The sequence below is a fragment of the Tenrec ecaudatus genome, chromosome 4 (genome assembly GCF_050624435.1).
Source record: "Tenrec ecaudatus isolate mTenEca1 chromosome 4, mTenEca1.hap1, whole genome shotgun sequence".
Taxonomy (NCBI): Eukaryota; Metazoa; Chordata; class Mammalia; order Afrosoricida; family Tenrecidae; genus Tenrec; species Tenrec ecaudatus.
Genome location: NC_134533.1, coordinates 202,880,462 through 202,898,743, shown reverse-complemented (window position 1 = coordinate 202,898,743; position 18,282 = coordinate 202,880,462). Strand labels below are relative to the sequence as shown.

General features: G+C 45.0%; 1 protein-coding gene across 4 annotated transcripts in view; it reads right to left on the bottom strand.

Moving 5' to 3' along the window:
* RBM6 (RNA binding motif protein 6) overlaps nucleotides 1–18,282 on the bottom strand; it is a 100,795-nt gene that overhangs the window by 14,801 nt on the left and 67,712 nt on the right. For all 4 annotated transcript variants that reach the window (XM_075547395.1, XM_075547396.1, XM_075547397.1 and 1 more), the window contains one exon: nucleotides 818–892. In XM_075547395.1, the coding sequence (XP_075403510.1) occupies nucleotides 818–892 (75 nt within the window). The remainder of the gene's footprint in view (nucleotides 1–817; nucleotides 893–18,282) is intronic.

Sequence of the window (18,282 nt, the reverse complement as noted above, 5' to 3'; positions counted from 1 at the left end):
GTGGATTGTCCTATACAGCTTCCAACTAGTTGAGCGTTTAGCCATTTGCCACAAGATATGAACGCTTTGGCTCTATGAAAACCACGCTATATAACATTAAGAGTAATAAAAACGTCAAGCTAAAATTTTAACTGAACGTTGTTCGGTAAGACAGCACTTTAAAAGTATCATGGTTTAGCAACTTTGTAAGTTTTTCATAATTATTTTTGAAGCTAGGCAGTAGCAGTGAAATTAAAACTGACCTCTAATAAGTGGATGGCTAGCGATGCCTGACGTGGGTGAAACTGCTCCCTGGGGGGCGCTGCAAAAGCAGATTCCTACACTTTATCCTGGATAAGGGCTATACTACAAAGGTTTTTCATGGTCAGGAGAGTCCTGAGCAATTTCTTCTGGAATGGTAGGTCAAATAAGTTTGGGAACCTATGATATAGCCTAAGATCTTTAAACGTGCCATTTTAACAGAACATGAAAGTTTCAAAGTAAAATGCCATGGCACTCTTGGGGTCCCTGACTATCCACAAAGTATTTATTTCCTCAAACCCACGTTTCCCAACATTCCCTATCTCCTGTGACTACAGCCAGGAGTGGTGTCAGGAAGAGGTCAGATGTCAAGAAACTTGTATTTCCAGATGAGAACGCAAAGACAGCACGTGCTTCCCCTCCATGGCCACAGGAAACAAGAGTTCCTATCTGAAACGAACTGAGGAGGAAGAGTTTTACCCTGGACAATGCACACTACCAGGCAGCAATCCTGGAGGTGGGGAGGGAGCAGAGGGCTAGATCGCTATTTCTAAGGAAAGGAATTCTTGGCACTTACCCGTTTGCAGTACCAAAACTCTGGGCTTGGTATGTACTCAAGGGTGACCTCCTGGTCGTGGATGATCAGGGTTCCCTGTGAAGACAAAGACAGAAACCATCAACATCCCCCGGGAGATGGAGGGAGACAGGGAGGCACAAAGAGCCTTCCCAGTCCCCAAGATGAGACCTTCTAGAGGAAAAGGGAGCCTTTTCCTTCACTGACAAAGGAAGTAATGGCTATTTAGAGCCACAGGCTCGGGCGGCCTGGCACAGCAGGCTTCGGCTGAGGGGCAGACAAGGGGAGAAGTGGACTGGTCTTCAGTCTTGGCTCCTGTGGGCTGGGCTGCTGGGTCCTTGAGCTGGCGAGGTCCAGTCTACTTCTGTCGTACATGCTTTCCAGCGAGTCCCAGAAAGGCCCGGCGGCTTGGGTGCGGGCACCTCGTGAAGCGACGCTCTTCCTTTGGCAGCACAGAAGGGCAGGCGCCCTCCCTCACAGGCATCTTCTTTGTCACAGGGACTCACATCTCCGTGGGGAGGTAGGAAGGGCTGAACTTTGGTATCTGAACATTTTCTTGGAAACATGGCTGTACAGCATAAGCACCCAAAGAAAGAGTACAGTGCTGAAGAGAGGAGAAAGGGGAAGCCTCGGGGCAGGTCTCAGTCTTCTAACGGGAAGCTGTAAAGGGCAGTCAGTGGAGGGGGTGGCGGCAGCATCACTCTGGCTTGGAGCCTGCAGAGTGAGCTGGTCCTGAGACCTAAGAAGCAACCTGTGACCACTGAAACCCTTAGAGGAGACCTGCCACAGAACAGGCGAGCAAATGGGCTCGGCACACCTGGAGGTAAAGAACTCCCTTGTTTTTTCACTTGGGGCAAGTCGCGATTCTATTTCCCACCAAGAAACTAAGTCTGACTAATGCCAGGCAGCAGAGACCTGTTGGGGCGGAGGAGGGCAATTCCTGCCTACTGAACAAGGGACCCTCACTCACGCGTGTAAGTGAACTAACCAAGGCTGTGGCTCTGGAGCTAGCCCCGGGCTGTGTTCTCTCTCGCCCTCTAGGGTCCTCCTCGGTGTCTCCTCAGACAGGGCTCTGAGTCAGACAAGCCATTGCTTTGCAATTGGACCTCAGTTTCTTGCTTGAATCCACACATCTGTCAATTAAAGCTTTACCTCTCTGCTTTTCACACCAAAAGAGTCAAGAGAGATACACAGAATAAAATTATTGTCTTGTGGAAACCAAAAGAAAATTGCCTGCTTTACTTGGGTCCTAGTTTGGGGGCCTGTTCTAGAGGTCAGAGGAAAATAACAAAACTGTATGAACATTTTTAATAAGTGCTTACTCAGGGCCAGAAACTGCCAAGAATATTAATTTACTTAATTCCCGAGATGATTCCATGAAGGAACACGATTTCTACTCTACACGAGTGACAAGATCAAAGAGGAAGGGTCACCCAGCTGCGGAAGGCCAGGCTGGAGTCAACGCCTGGAACTTAGGAACGGCCTCCCCACTACACCCACCGCCTCTTGCTCAGTGATGGGGATTCTGCCCTCAGTATCCAAGCTAGGAAAGGGAGAAATTCTGTAGGCAGGGAGGGTCAGAGGCGGGCCACTGCGCTGAGGGCCACTCCTCCCACATAGCAGGTGGGCCAAGATGTCCCTGTCACCTGGAGAACTCATCTTTTCAGAGCACACTCTGGACCCAAGACCCTAAATTTGCATCCTTTCTACTCCATAACATTCAGTAAGCCTGACATTTTTCTGGCTTCAGTTTTCTCATCTGTGAATTTGGGACAATCGTGTGAAATTCATAGGATACTTGTAAAGACTCAAGAGATGAATGGACAGAAAGCACATAGTGCGGGCTCAGAACCTCGAATTATTGTGAGTCATGAATGCTTGGAAGGACTAGACAGGATCAAATTCTCACTCATTTCCCCTCGCTTGCTGATCAGGTGGAAGTATTTCACAACCCGTTTCAATCTACTAAAAGATTACAATTTTACAGGGAACCGTCAAGGCAAGTCAGAGTTTGTGTCTTTATGGTAGTGCTAAGTGTAAACTGTCTAGTTGCTGGGCTATGTCTTAGCACCCAGGCTAAATCTTGCTACGCTACCAGCACTTGGTACAAAGAAGGAGCTTCATAATCAGTTGTGAGTGAATGAGAGCCTGCATGGCTCCAAGGACCCCTGAGGGCCCAGTGGACTACACAGGGGCCCTAAGATGAGCACTGCTGGCCCAGCGCACAGCTGAGCACCCATCCTTTTGGGCGGTGCCATCAGAATAAGCTGCATCTGGACTGTTGAGAACTGTAAATTCTAATTTCACCACACGGAGGCATCAGGAGATTCTGGGATTTCTAAGGCAAGGAGCACTTTAGACTTCTCAGATAACAAACGCGCTGTCCCAGGAGCTGCACAAAACCTTCCATTGAGGGTAGGGAACGTCCCCTGCCTGTCATCCCATCGGCATGTCAGCTCTTGATCAAATATGCTACACCAATCCCTTTATTCCCCAGAGGCCACCACAATGCAGCCGGGTCTCTTCTGGTCAGGTGCACGGGGCCAAACACAAGCTTGCCAGACACCACGGCTGAGGACGAGGAAATAGCTTAACATCACTGAAATACAGCCAGTGTTTTAGTAAGAAAAACTGCAGGAAAATCCTTCAGAGCACACCCGGTTGATCTAGGACTGATTCCTGGCAACTATCACAGGCATGGCATACTGCCCCCCACCCCCTCACGGTTCCCCCCGGAGCAGCCATCAGCCGGTGGCTCCTAGAGAAGTGCCCTGTGGGAGTTAGAGTAATACATGCCTATGGTGACATGATCACTTTTAGCCATTTACCATTTTCATAGATTTGCATTTTGATTAATCTTCTGATTCCCGACTATTTATTATGCTGCTAAAAGCCAAGTTACCAAGGCCAGGAGCCTGCCTCCTAATGAAGCTCCATGTATTTGAAAGAAAAACCAACAACACCGCCCTTCTCAGCTCAAACAGGTTAGACGTGCTAGATCAAAATCTGCCAGGTTAAAAAAAAAAATCTGCCAGGTAAATCTTCCTGAGCCCTCACTTAACATGAAGTTGCAAAACCCTCCAGCTCCCCACCCCTCAGGGAGGATGCCTGCAGAGGCACAGGTCCAAGCTTGAGGGCCACTGAAGCCAACATCCACTTTCTTGTCCCCTTTTCGCTATTGTCCTGGGAGATGCCCTGGGCCAGAGAATTTGGACTCTGCCATCTGCAGGGGCTCACTCATAGCCAGGCCTCAAGGGTTCTTAAGGTACAAGAGAGGGACGAGTAGAAACACGTGTTGACGATCTCTAACTCGGCTAAACTTCCCGTTGAGATGCTCACTGCTTGATCCTAGCATTAAAATGGTGAGGGAGAGATGGATGGATAGAAGCTCAGCATTGACATCACAAACGGAAACAATGGACACGAGACCCAGAGAGGCCTGGTGGTTGTCGGCTGAGAAATGATAGCTTATCAGATAGCACCCTATACTCACACAGCAATGTATAGTTCACAAAGGCATTCCTCACAACTGACACCACACTTGGCTTTCACAGATCGTGCACATGGAAGAGCGTGGCTGGGATGACTGCAGCGGCCCACGGATTAGCAGCAGAGTGAGACCAGAAGGCTTTCCTTTTACCATGTTTGTTGGCTTAAACAAACAAACATCCAGGGAGTTGGCTAACCCTTCCCGCTTGTCATATCACAGTCCTGGCTTCTCACGTACAGAACTACAGCGACACACAGGCAGCAGGCTCCTGGAGAGTTCTAAACCGGCCCACTCACGGTGGCCTTGCAGTTCTTGAGCCCGCCCACCATGAACTCCTTAGTCACCTTAGCCAAGGGAGTCCTGGTGGCAGAGTGGGCACATGTCGGGCTGCGAACCGCAAGGTCAGCAGTTCAAAACCAACAGTCACTCCTCGGGAGAAAGACAGGCTTTCCACTCCCATACAAGTCACAGTCACAGAAAGCAACTCAATGGCAGCAAGCTTGGTTTTGGTTTTCGAATAACTGCCCCACAGGGGTTTCTAAGGCTGTGAATATTTACGGAAGCAGACTGTCAAGCCTTTCTCAGTCCTAGCAGCTGGAGGATCTGAACCTTAACCTTTAGCTTAGCAGCTTGAGTGCCTAACCATTGTGTGACTAGAACTTCAATTCTTACAAACACGCACACACACCATGTCACTGCCATCGAGAAGATTGACTCAGAGCAACCCTACAGGACAGGGTGGAACCGGCCTGTGGGTTTCTGAGCCTGTCAACTCAGGGCAGCTGGTGGGTTCAAAGTGCTTCTTGTGCTTAGCAGCCCCCAACCAGTCACCACCTCACCACCCGGGTTCCTCAAGGCTGCGTGTCTAAGCCAAAGCACTGCTAGTAAGCAAATGGCTGCTCCTAGGAGTTTCAATAAGCAGGACGCAGGAAGAGTGAAGAGCCCAGAACGAAAACCAAAGACCAGGTTTACTTTACAGCAGATGCCATTCCTTTGGAGTCCGAAAGGGTAGTCTTTACAAAGCAGTCAGGCCTAAGTTTTATTTTTCATGGATGGTACAGTTCAATTGCTTTTGTAAATTTCATTATTCCCAAAGACCAAACCCAAATGAGACAGACACCGGAGAGGAGGAAGAGGAACACAGGGGAAGCAGTGGCCAGAAGCACACAGGTGAGCCACACAGGTGACCCATGGTCATTCTGTAGCTCGGTCCTCTGCTTCCCCTGGTCTCTCACCAGGGTTTGAGCAGCATCTAAGTGCCTGGGCGGGTCCACTGAGATACCAATTGGAAACAGAATTCCACCCCAGGTTCCAAGTGAAGGGCAAGGGCAAGGAGGCGGTGCCCTCTCAAATGTGCCGTCCTTACCTTGAGACGATTGCTTTCTGGTTCCGGTGAAAGAACACACATTTTTAATAAAATATTCTTTAATAATATTTACTAATACCTGACCAGCCTATCCAGACAGCACTCAGTATCTTGCTAAGACCCCACCTGCGCCCTTTGAAGCATGCTGGCTAGCCTGTGTTTCACTGAACCAAACCCCACCGGGCTCCAAGCTGCCCAAAGCCAGGTGCTCAAGCTGCACACACACAACCAACTACAGATTGATCCGTGGCATACGGTAACTTGGTTATCTGGAAGGCGTCTGGTGCTGACAATATACTCTACCCCCCTCCACCACCACTCCCTTCCCTGTCCTGTGTCTATCAAAGGAAGATTCCAGTTCCTCCAGGGAGTGCCTCTTGTTGTGAAGGCGAGATAGTCAGGATCTGCCACCTTGGAGTCCTGGTATGGTTGAGGAAGAATTGATCTGCCCGTCAGAGAGTCTGGGCATCTTTGGGTGGCGCTTTTGAAAAGCTTGGCAGTTCAAACCCACTCAGCGGCCCCTCAGACACAAGGATGGTGACCCGCCACAGCTCTGAGAACCCTATGTAGCAGTCCCCCCGCACCCTGGGGTGCCCTGAGCAGGCAGCAACCAGGGCTGTGCAGGAGTTTTCCAATCTAAAGAGCAGTTGAATCTGTGTATGGTGGCAAGAACAGAAAGATCAAACATCAACAAACACATGGGTAAGGAAGCTGTCCAGGGTGAGAAGATACAATCTGGCAGACTGGCACTCCCGGCTAACACAGCAAGACAACCAAGTGATATGCAACACTCTTACAATAACTGAACTACCAATGAACTTCCAATGTTGCAGTTTTGTATCATTTAGAAGGATGTTTCAAACCAAGGTCATAAGAACTTCAGCCTTGTTAAGATTTCCCTGGCTAATCTCTAAAGAACCGTGGCCTAACTCTTAGTGAAAGTAGAAGGTTACTCTTGAACATATTTTACTGCTGCGACCTCAGAATTCCCCCAGGGATTCAGGTTTCTGCAGCCCACACTGTTAGAATTCTTCTTAATCTCAAAGTACTTGAGATGGAATGGAGACAGAAGCCCACACAACGCTTCTTTCTAAAGGTTGACCCTAAGATAAACCTTTCAGGCACCCATGGCAAGGGTTTTCAAGGGTCAGGTGAGATGTTCTCTTCCCCTGCCACTGGGGCCCTCTGCCCCGAGTTGAAGGGCAGCAGATTTGTGTTCTGAGGGGACTGCTGTTCCAGTTTCCGCAGCCCTTCTCAAAGGGAGAGCCTACATCCACCATCAATGCTACCTAGGGCTCTAAATGGAACTGCTGTCGCAAAAAAGGGGCGCGTTTTGGAAAATACAGAGCTTTTTATTTTGCTTTGTTTACTGAATAACAATCTAACCATTTCTTTTCCTCATAACACTGATCGTGGGAGGTGGTGGGAGACGGTCCAGTCCACAGGTCTCTATCCACTGCCACTGCATAGGCCGATCTACCGAGCCCACCACAAAGGCTACCCAGAGTCCCCAAGGCGCAGACATTATTTCTCCTGGTTCCTTATCTGCAACCACCCACCCAAGAGCCTGTTTTCTTAAAGGCAGCCTCTCACTTAGCCCCTCTGGTTTCAATGTCCTTGTTCAGACATTTCAACACGCCCTGCTGACTTTCAGCAGAGAGTGCCCTGGACAACAATGAATATAATACTGAGCTGCCAGACTTCTGACATACACGCACATGCACTGCTCAGTCACCACTTTAGAAAGGCACCACCGGCCATGCTTTTGACTCCTTAGACAAACAGATGCAGACCGAATACCACTCTGTCAGAAGCTACAAGACGAAGAACTAAGGCTTCAAGTCAGAAAAGGTCCATTGAGCTAGGAAGTTTCTAATGCTTTTAGGTCTGCGCATTCTCAGATGCAAACAATACACACAATTATCCAGTTCCAGGCTCTGACTTAGGTGGGGGTAGGGATGGGGGAAAGGCAGCTTTTTACACTTAAGTCATAAGTCAGTCATAATTAGAAAATTTCTGCTGGGCGCTCACATCACGGAGAGGACTGCAGGAACAGTATACACAGGGAATGGGCTCTGGTAACGCCAAGGGATTCTGGGAAAGACAAAACCCGGTGTCACAACTAATGCCAACTAGACAGGCTGTCAAGGGTTCAGAGAGCTACAAGGCACAGCCCACAGACATCAAGAAACCTTCCTAATCATAGACCCGGCAGGCATTTGCTCTATGCTCCTGCAAGCTATCAGAGATGCAGCCTTGATACGCTACCAGACTCCCTTGTACAGAAGACAAACCATCCAGTGCATTATAAGGAGTACTGACCACCCTTTTTGTTTGAAGGGATCAATATGACTAAAATCAAAGCAGTCATATAATTGGAAATTTCCCCCCTTTATAAGAAAAATTGGGGAAATGACACATTCAGGAAAGGGAGCGCTTTCACTGGTATTGAGCAGCATGCGAAGGTTTCTATTAGGATAGCCCACGCATCTGGGTTTCCCAGAGCAGTGCCAGGCAGCGCAGCACAACAAGAATCGAAGGACTGAGAAGATGGTCCACAAGTAGCTTTACATTATAACATGGAGCTGTGGATTTTCCTTACACAACACCATTAGGCTTTACGGAGTGAAAATGCCTTTATCTGAAAATAGAACGGAAGATGAACCACACACTTAAGGAAAACAAGTAATCGACACAGGACTTATATGCAAAATAAATAACTCTTAAACACAACTTTAAGATAACCTAATTTTTAAAATAAGCCAAAGATCTGGACAGACAACTCACCAAAGAAGAATGACACAGAGTCCAGCCTAAGCATGTGCAGAGATGCTGGCATCAGTGCGATTAGGAAACTGCACTACACGTTTACCACGGGTCAAGCCACAGCCGCTCTAGGAGAAAGAGGAGGATGTCTGTCCCTGGGAGGGAGCTTGACAGACCTGCCAGGAACTGCAACGCCCCTTCACTACTGTTGGGAATGTACAGTGCTACAGGCACGGATTCTGTCTTCAACAATGTTTTGGATGAGAATTAGGTATGTGTGTGGTGGCTGGTGGGGGTGGGAATGTGTTACAGTTACTTTGAAAGACAGCTTGGCAGTTGCTTACAAAGGTAAACAGTTTTACTAGGAATAGAGCAATCATCACACGCCCAGGTATTTACCCAAGTGAACTGAACACTTAAAAACAACCAACCAAGTAACTCACCGCCATCAAGTCAATTCTAGCTCACAGAGACCCTTTAAGACAAATGGCAGAGCTGTCTCTTTTGAGTTTCTGAAACTGGAACCCTTTACAGAGTGGACAAGCCCATCTTTCTCCCGTGACAAACTGCAACCCAACACTTGACCTGCTGCACCACCAAGGCCCCTTGCTATACAAAACTGTGTATAAGTTTCCAAAGCAACTTTATTTATAATTGATACAAACGAGATCTCTCAATAGATGAACAAAGCAGTGGTGCATCTTTATGATGGAGGATTATTTAACATTAAAAATAAATGAGCTATCAAAAATCTTGAAAAAGCCAGGGAAATCTTAAAGTTGGCCTGAAATGGCTACATACTGTATTCCAATTAGATGATGTTCCAGAAAAGACAACAGTGTAAGAGACAGTAAGCCATCCCTGAGTGGCACAAATGGTTAAGCACGCAAGTACTAGATGAAGGTTGGCTGTTCAACCCCACCTCGAGACCTGGTGAGCTACTTCTAAAAGGCTACAGCCTCAAAGACTGTGTGGAGTCATTCCAGTCAGAAATGACTGGACAACAAACAATAACAACATTAAAACCCAAAACCAAGCCCACTGTCACTGAGTCAAACCCACCTTCCAGGGACCAGCACGGTGTGCCACCAGGGCTCAAAGCACAGCACCACGAAAGGACAGAGCTGTGGGTGCCAGAGGTGGATGGGATAAATAGGGGACACACACAAGACTTCAGAGCAGTGAAGTTACTCCTCTGAAGCTGTGACAGTCGGGACACATGCATCAAATGCTTATCGCAACCCGCAGAACTGTACAACAGAGAGTAAATCCTAATTGTAACAAATGTACCCTCTCAATGAAAATGTTTGTAATAGGAGAAAAATTGGATCAAGGCAGAGAGGAGTATATGGGAAAGCTGCTTTCTACTTAATGTCACGATAAACCTAAAATTTCTCTTAAAAAGATAGTCTATTGATTTATTTATGAGAGTCTTTATCCTTTACCTACCACCTCCTCACACCCTAAAAATCACGTTAGCTATGCAAAATACGTGCTCATTAGAAAATACGTATTTCCTAAACAGCTGGCTGGGTGTGGGGTCCAGCAGTAAACTAACCCCACCCTGTTCTCACGGAGACTCCGCTTCCAAGTGGGAGGATGATAAAAAATAAGTTAGACACATATGTTTTGATCTGAAATTCTCAGCAGTAAAAGCACAGAACAGATGAGTTCTCTAACACTGAGGAGAGTGGAAAACTTTATGCCAAGAGCGTGTAAACAGTGTTGACAGTTCACCAGATATGAAGTGTATGGTGAACTGAATTTACATAAACCAAGTCGGCAACGAAAACTAGTTGTCAGCTGCCATCGAGTCAGCCCCCAACTCACTGAGACCACAGCACGCACCACGGCGCCTGGTCCCATGCCGTCACCATATTCAGTTGTGGTTTGGAGGGCGGTGGTCTACAGGGTTTTCGCTGGCTGGTGTTCAGAAGACCTGGTTGTGCTCCCCAGTCTGGACATTCTGCTGAAAAAGGTTTCATCAGAGCCACACCCAATCTCTCTGGCAGGTCGGTGGTGGTTGTGCATGAGGTACGCTGGCTGGGAATTGAACTCAGGGCTCTCATGTGGAAGGGGAGGGTTACACCAACAGCAGTGTACACTTCACTGCAGAGGGCAGCTCTCCAAATAGGGTTATTAGGTCCCCAGTAATCTAATGAAATCTTTCTTCCTGCTCAACCAAAGGATCAACTGGATGTGACCCTGACAGGAGAAAATGATCAACAGCACCGGAAAAAATTGAGAAAACCAGCTAGAAGCAAGTATGAGGGGATTTCACAAAGTTCACAGAAAGTTGAACTAAAACACAACAGTAGTCTTTTCTGTGAACTTTTTGAAGCCCCTCCATAGGACCAAGGCATATTCTTACCAAGACAGGCTTGGGAAAAATGCTGGTCCTTTCAGACAGCAGAGTTCTAGCTCTGGCTTCAACAAACCTTGCTAAGTAAAAAGATTCAGAATAACTCATGCAAACACTCCATCTAAAACTGTCCAGATAAAACATGGACTTTACTGGCAACTTCCCTGGCTTTTGAGTCATTCACTTGACTGACCTTGTGTTCAAACTCCAGACGTGGACATCAAAGCCGCTCTATTCCACAGCACATACTTTACCTACTGCTCATCATCACGACTGTTCCTCTATGGGTCATTTTAGAGATACATTTACGTCTAAAAGTTTATTTTTAAATTAATTTTATTTATTTATAAGAACATTTCCTTTTTATTATAAGAACAACTAGAGATTGGTTTGGAATCTGGTTCTTAAACTGCTAAGTTAAGACACATTTGCCTTCATTTTCCTGGAAGCAAATTCAGAGGTGCCAGGAATAAAGACGTGTCCTAACCTTCCTTGCAACCAAGTATGGCTGTGACTAAGTTCTCATCAGCTGGACATATGCCATCACACTTGCAAAAGCCAATATCTGTCCTGAAAGGGCGCCTGTACTTATTTTCATTTGCTGCTCTTCCCTGTGGATGGCAAGTTAGTGATGACTGAAACTCAAGCAGCCACCTTGGACAGGATTAGGATGTCACATGATTTGGAAGATAGAGCCTTGGTCCCTGCTGAGCACGGACCTACCAAAGCAGCCTTGGGTGGTTCAGACTACATTTATACTAGAAACACACTCATTTCAACCACTTTTGTTTCCCATTTTTAAATTTTTTGGTCATTGCCAGCAAAATCCAATCTATCTCATACAGATCCTTTTTTTTAAAATTAAAAAGTTTTTTTTCATACAGATCCTTTTAGAAATATTTTGTGATAGGTAGATGTGGGAAATAATTTCGTATGCAAGTTCCAGACTATGATAAAAAATTATGAACAAAAGAAGAAAGTAAATGAGTTGGACTTCATCAAAATTAAAAACTCATACATCACATGACTTCATCAGGAAAATGAGGCAACATCTAAATCCAGGGAGAAAATACTTGTGGATGGTATACCTGAAGTTTCATATCCAAAATAGATGAACAGCTCAACGAGGAAAAACCAAATAGATTAAAAATTGACGAAGGACTTGAACAGACATTTACACAAAGACATACAAAGAGCCAAAGCAAGCACATGCGAAGACGCTCAACATCCTGGTCACTGACTCGTGGTGACGCCGTGGCCCCAGACTAGAACTGTGCTCCAGGGTTTTCTGTGGCTGATCTTTTCAAAGCAGATGGCCCCGTCTTTTCTCCCAAAAGCCTCTGAATGAAATTGAAACTCAAATCTTTCACTTAGCAGCTCAGCACTTTCCCCATTTGGCGCACTGCACATCTAAACCACGACGAGACAGCTCTTCTCACCCACTGGGATAGCTTCAGAGTGTCTGGGAGGTGCAGCAAATGGCTAAGCGGTTTCTACTAACCAACCGCAAGCCTGTCAGTTTGAAGTCACCTGGAGACACCTGGAAGATAAGTCTGATGAACTGCTTAGAAGCTCCTACGGCAGGGGTCCCTCAAACTTTTTAAACAGGGGGCCAGTTCACCGTCCCTCAGACCCATTGGAGGGACGGACTATAGTTTTGTTTTGTTTTTTAAAAAACTATGAACAAATTCCTATGCACACTGCACATATCCTATATTGAAGTAAAAAACCAAACAGGCAAAAACACCCGGCGAGCCGGATAAATGTCTTCAGTGGGCCGCATGTGGCCTGCAGGCCGTAGTTTGAGGATGCCTGCCCTGCGGAGTGAGCCGGAATTGATCTCATGGCAGCCGACAACAAGGGTGGTAATTATAAACAACTTGAGTATCGAGTGTTGGGTCGGGGTGTAGAGATATTGGAATGCTCCTGTATTGCTGGTGGGATGTAAAACAGAGGTGCTTCCAAAAAGCTAAACACAATTGCTGAATGACCCAGCAATTCCACTCTTAGGTCTTACACTATACTTAGAATTTTTATGTAGGGTTTACAAGCATAGGAGCAGGTAGACTCCCGAGAGCATCCTTTTGACTTTTGTGGCGCTCACCCAGGCTTTCACATTGAAAACTACATGCAAGCAGTAAGTACTTTGACCACCTAGCCTGGCCTTTCCAAGTCATCCCATCCAGAGGCCAAGAGTCAGACAGTAATTTGGAAGCCAACCTGAACAAATAGATGTGGCCCACTCTGTTGAGGCAGACACAGTAATTTGGTGTCAGAGATTACAGGGTAAAGACCTCATAGAAATACCAGAAGCTGGCAACTCAGGGGGTTGGTCAAGTTGGGAGGATAAGAGTATTCATTTGGCAGGGACTAAAAATTAGGCAGCGGATTATGGAGCAGAGATGGAGAGTCGGAAACTCCTTCATTCAACATAAACCAAAAGTATTTATCCATCATACATTGCCAGGTACAATGCTGACTAAACTTTACAAGTAGTAAAGAAATAACAGAAAGGGAAAACACGGAAAAGAGAGAAAATGGTAGGGTGGGGGGAGGTAGTAAAGAATGGGAGAAACAGTATCTGCCCTCATGAACACTTTGGTCTTGTGACATCTAGCGGCACCTGGTGACCATATCTGTTTTGCTGTACCTTTGCTAGTTGTGACGTGGCTTGGCAGGTTTGCCTACTTGTTCCTGTAGTCCCTGTTTCTCAGGACTGCACCACTAGCTTGAAATTGCCTAAGCAATGGAGAGCTCCCTTCACCCTAAGAACCAAGAACAAAGGGCACGGTTGTTTAACGAAGGCTAACGGTGACCTTATGCCTACCAGAATGGTTTGCTGCCCAGCAAGGTTGCTGGTGTAGTTGAGTCCTTTATTGTTTCACCAAGGAAGAGTTAAGAGAGATATTTGCCTAGCAAGGTGCCTAAACTTATGCACTCTGCCTTAAAGAGCTCCAGCTGGGCCTGGAAACGTGATAAGAACAGATGCAAATATCTCTCTGAGCTGACACTCCCCCAGTTTCCAAGGAACCCAAAATATCTGGTCAAAGGGAAACAGAAAAAAAGACCTTTCACCTATTGCTTTAAAGGATGAAATCCCTCAGGAACTAGATGACACGAGGAGTGAAAGACACGCAGGCAGAAAGAGTAACATAAATGTGCCATTTAAAGGTCGGCTCTGGGCAGAAGAATCTGGAAGAATGGAAGAGAAGTTCACCAGTCAAGTGCAAACCTCACCTTAGACACCCTCAAAACACAAACATCAAAGGTCCCAGCTGCTCCAATCCAAGGTTATCTTCTCACAACAAACAAACCTTAATGGGGGAGGGGGGAGACCCACAGCCCAAGCAAACACCGATAAAAGCAATATGAACTTCTCTTTAAGAACCGGGACCTGTGAGGGTGCCAACTTGTCAATACCCATGAGCAACGTTTTTGAACAAAGCCAGAAAGCTTCAGTATGTCCACCAAAGAGAACTGAAAACATTATGGGCCCTCAGAAAGTTCATGGGAAAAATTCCATTATCTTTCCATGAATTAAAAAAAAATCCCATTATAGATGTATGTATACAGAAATTCCTGCAAACATCAATTTTTATCACAGTCAAAAGTGGAAACAACTTAACTGTCCATAAACTGATGGGAAGTCCTGTATTGTCCTCATAGTGCACGCTGAATAAACTGTAGTCTTCATTTATACAAATTATTCATCAATAAAAAGAATAAAACATACAACATGAAAGAATTTTAAAAACATTATGCTAAGTGAAAAGAAACCAGACACACACACACACACACACACACACACGGAATCCATTTATATGAAGTGTTCAAACAGACAAGTCTAGCTAGAGAGACAGATGCCTGGGAGCACCCTGAGATGCACGTTCTACCATCACGACAACAATGGAGGACTGTGGAGGAATTAGCTGCTAATGGGTTTCTTCTGGGGATGGAACAAACATTCTACCCTTTCATACAGTTTCTCATGTGGTGGTGACTCCCAACCACAAAATTATTTTCATTGCTACTTCATCACTGTAATTTTGCTACAGTTATGAATCAGGAGACCCCTGTGAAAGGGTCATTCGACCAGAAGGTTGAAGCACCCTCAAAGTAGTAATAGCTGCATAATTTTGTGAACCAAAGGAAAGGATAGGTTTCATGGTATGTGAATTATACCTCAATGAAAACAAATAAATAAGGCTTTCAGATGTTAAGACTACTAACAAAGCAGGAATTCCGTTATTTCATCATTTCATTTCTGTCACAATCCCACCCTTCCCCCACCTCCCCCCACCAAAAACCACTTAGTGAGCCTTTTCTGTGTGTACACCACTGCCACACTCACGCTAACCATCACTCCATCGGCTGACAGCTCGGATTCTCCATTAGCATTAAAAACTCACCAACTCATAGTGATCCTATAGGACAGGGTAGAACTGTCCCTGTCTCTCTCCCTCGGAGTCGGCTGGTGGTTTTGAAGAGCTGACCCTGTGGTAATTACTGTTACCAGAGCTCTGTAATTACCATATGCACTGAAAAATAAGAGGACTCTGACTAAAAGGAACATCAAGAAAGGATGTGAATGAAGAAGCTAACTGTCTGCTTACATTTATGAATGGAATGAGTCTGACACATGAAAGCAGCTCTAGTGGCACTGCCAGCTAAGCATTGGTCTGCTGACCACAAGGCCAGCTGTTTGAAACCACCAGGTGCTCAGAGGAAGGAAGCTAAAAACTGACATCCTTGGAAACCCAACAGAGGGCTGCTGGACTGGAACTGACTTGATAGCAGTGGATTTGGGTCCTTTTAAAAAAGAGAAACCGAATTCCAAAATAAAATAATATGCTCTTAAAGACTGTTATGTTCCCAGGGCAAAGGCATAAACAGCAGTCAGGGATTATAGCTACTGTCTATACTCCAGTATAAGCCAAGTTTCCCAGAACATTTTTAATGCAGTTTTTGTGGTAAAATTAGGTGCCTCAGCTTATATTTGGGTCGGTTTATACTCGAGTATATACGGTACTTAGTGATTACTTGTAGGCAGCAGTCAGCACAAGCTCGAACTACTAAGTAACAAAACGTACACATCCTATCCAGCAAGTCCACTCAGATGTGTATTCGCAAAAACAAGTGCACCCGTGCACTGAGAAAGAACTGATGGGACCATCATTTGATCGGGTCCGAACAAGAACCCACATGTTCCCCATGGCCCACCCAATGAAAGGTGTGTGCTACACTGGAAAACTACACAGCAGTGAACCTGCTGGAAAGGGTGTGAAGAGACTAGAGCCCTCAGAGACATTACAAATATACTAAAAGCGATGTGATTAAAATACATTTCACGACAAGAAAGGACTTTCTACAATATTTGATGTGAAAAGGTCATTAATGTAAGATTATCCTACTTTGTAAATATGTACACAAAAAATGATATATGCATACAAAACTCTGGGAAAATACACATCAAAGCGGTAAGAGCAGTATAGAAAAGTCTTTTACAACTTATATTCTCCCATCACCTATAGAATGAATAACATAACCACACTGAAGACTAGGAAACCTAAGCAACAATGGGAATTCTATTAGGGGCCACACAGTCTAAGACTGCTGAAACGGATGCGTGGCAGTCTCATGTGATAGGTTTCCTTGGCTGTCATTTCTAATGGAAGCAGATTGCCAGGCCTTTCTCCCATGGCTTCTCCCTGCTTGGGTCCAAATGCAATCTTTCAGTTAGTAATAAAGCCAGAAGTAAATTGTTCAGGACTTTAAAACACAAGCAAACTGTACCCAAAGACTATTCTCTATAGTTTATGCTCTAGGATTGAGCAAACAAATAAATATATGGTAGATGAGAGCTATTTCTCACTGCTTGAGAAAATAATTAAAAATAAAGGGCAAAATCTAGAATGAACCCTATGTTATCAGACTAGAATTAAAGCATTTAAAACAAAATTAAAATTTTTAACATATACAGGTAATCCCCACTTTACAATGGGGTTCTGCTCTGATATTTCCATTTTAAGTGGATTTTGGCGTAGAAGAGGCAAAGATCTCCTTTTATTCTAAAGTTTCATTATTATTGCCTATAATCAAAATATTTATTCAGTTTTAGTTTTTCTTAGAGAATGACATCACAATAGCAAATTACATACCTAAGACTGTACATAGTATAATGTTATTTTTAAAAACCCTGCTATAAATTAGGGACTACCTATATATACATGAATGGATATGCATGCATGTATATATATATATCAAAGGGTTCATGGAAAATGCGTAGTATGAAAATTATGCATGGACTTTTTTTTAAACACTAATATAAACTCATATTAACTTTTTGTAACATGTCTTAACAGGGTGTGGTGTGAGGCAATCAGAAAAGGTAAGACAGATGTCAGTTTGAAAAAACCCTATCAGAGCAACATGAATTCTGCTAAATTAAAGCAAGAATTAACATCAAATATATGGTAAAATTGGTGGGAAGAATGGTGAAATGACTGATGCTTTATAAAAAATGTATGAGACAATGCCCAATGAAATGAACAGTTTAAAAATAGCTTATTTTTAAAAAGGATGTATGTTATGGTGTTGAAGATGGAGCCCACAGTAGACCGTCTGCATTAATTTTCAGGAAGCAATCTTGTTCCTGCCCTAATTAAAGAGTACAGATTATTAACAGCAGAAAAAAAAAGTCCACACCATAGACCTTTCCATTGGTTCAACTTACACAATTCTGACTGAAAAATTCAGTTGAGCAAACTCTCAATTTGATGGATGTCCAAACTGTGACCAGATCAGCTGTAGACAAGAGGACAGCTTCCACTGGAGATTTTAAACTAGGATCAGCAAGAGCCTGTATGTAGCGTTTCTTCTAGGAACTGAAACAAGACGAAACATGGCGCCACAAGAAAGACCCGGAGACAAAACACAAAGCAGCGGCTAGCAAGTGGTAGAAATGGTCAAGTCCAAACAAAAGAGCAAAGGTGAAGAGCAAAGGTCATGACAAGAGACTGTTGTTGTTTGTTTTGTTTTGAATCATTTTATTGGGGGCTCGTACAACTCTCATCACAATCCATACATCTATCCAATGTGTCAAGCACATTTATACATTTGTTGCCATCATCATTCTCAAAACATTTGCCTTCTACTTGAGCCCTTGGTATCAGCTCATTTCCCCCCTCCCTCCCTACCGCCTCCCTTACAAACCCTTGATAATTTATAAATTATTATTTTGTCATGTCTTCCACCGTCCAATGTTTCCCTTCACTCACTTTTCTGTTGTCCATCACCCAGGGAGGGGGTTATATGTAGATCCTTGTGACTGGTTCCACCTTTCTACCCCACCTTCCCCCGAGCCTCCTGGTATGGCTACTCTCATTATTGGTCCTGAGGGGTTTATCTGTCCTGGATTCCCTGTGTTTCCACTTCTTATCTGTACCAGTGTACATGCTCTGGTCTAGCCAAATTTGTAAGGTAGA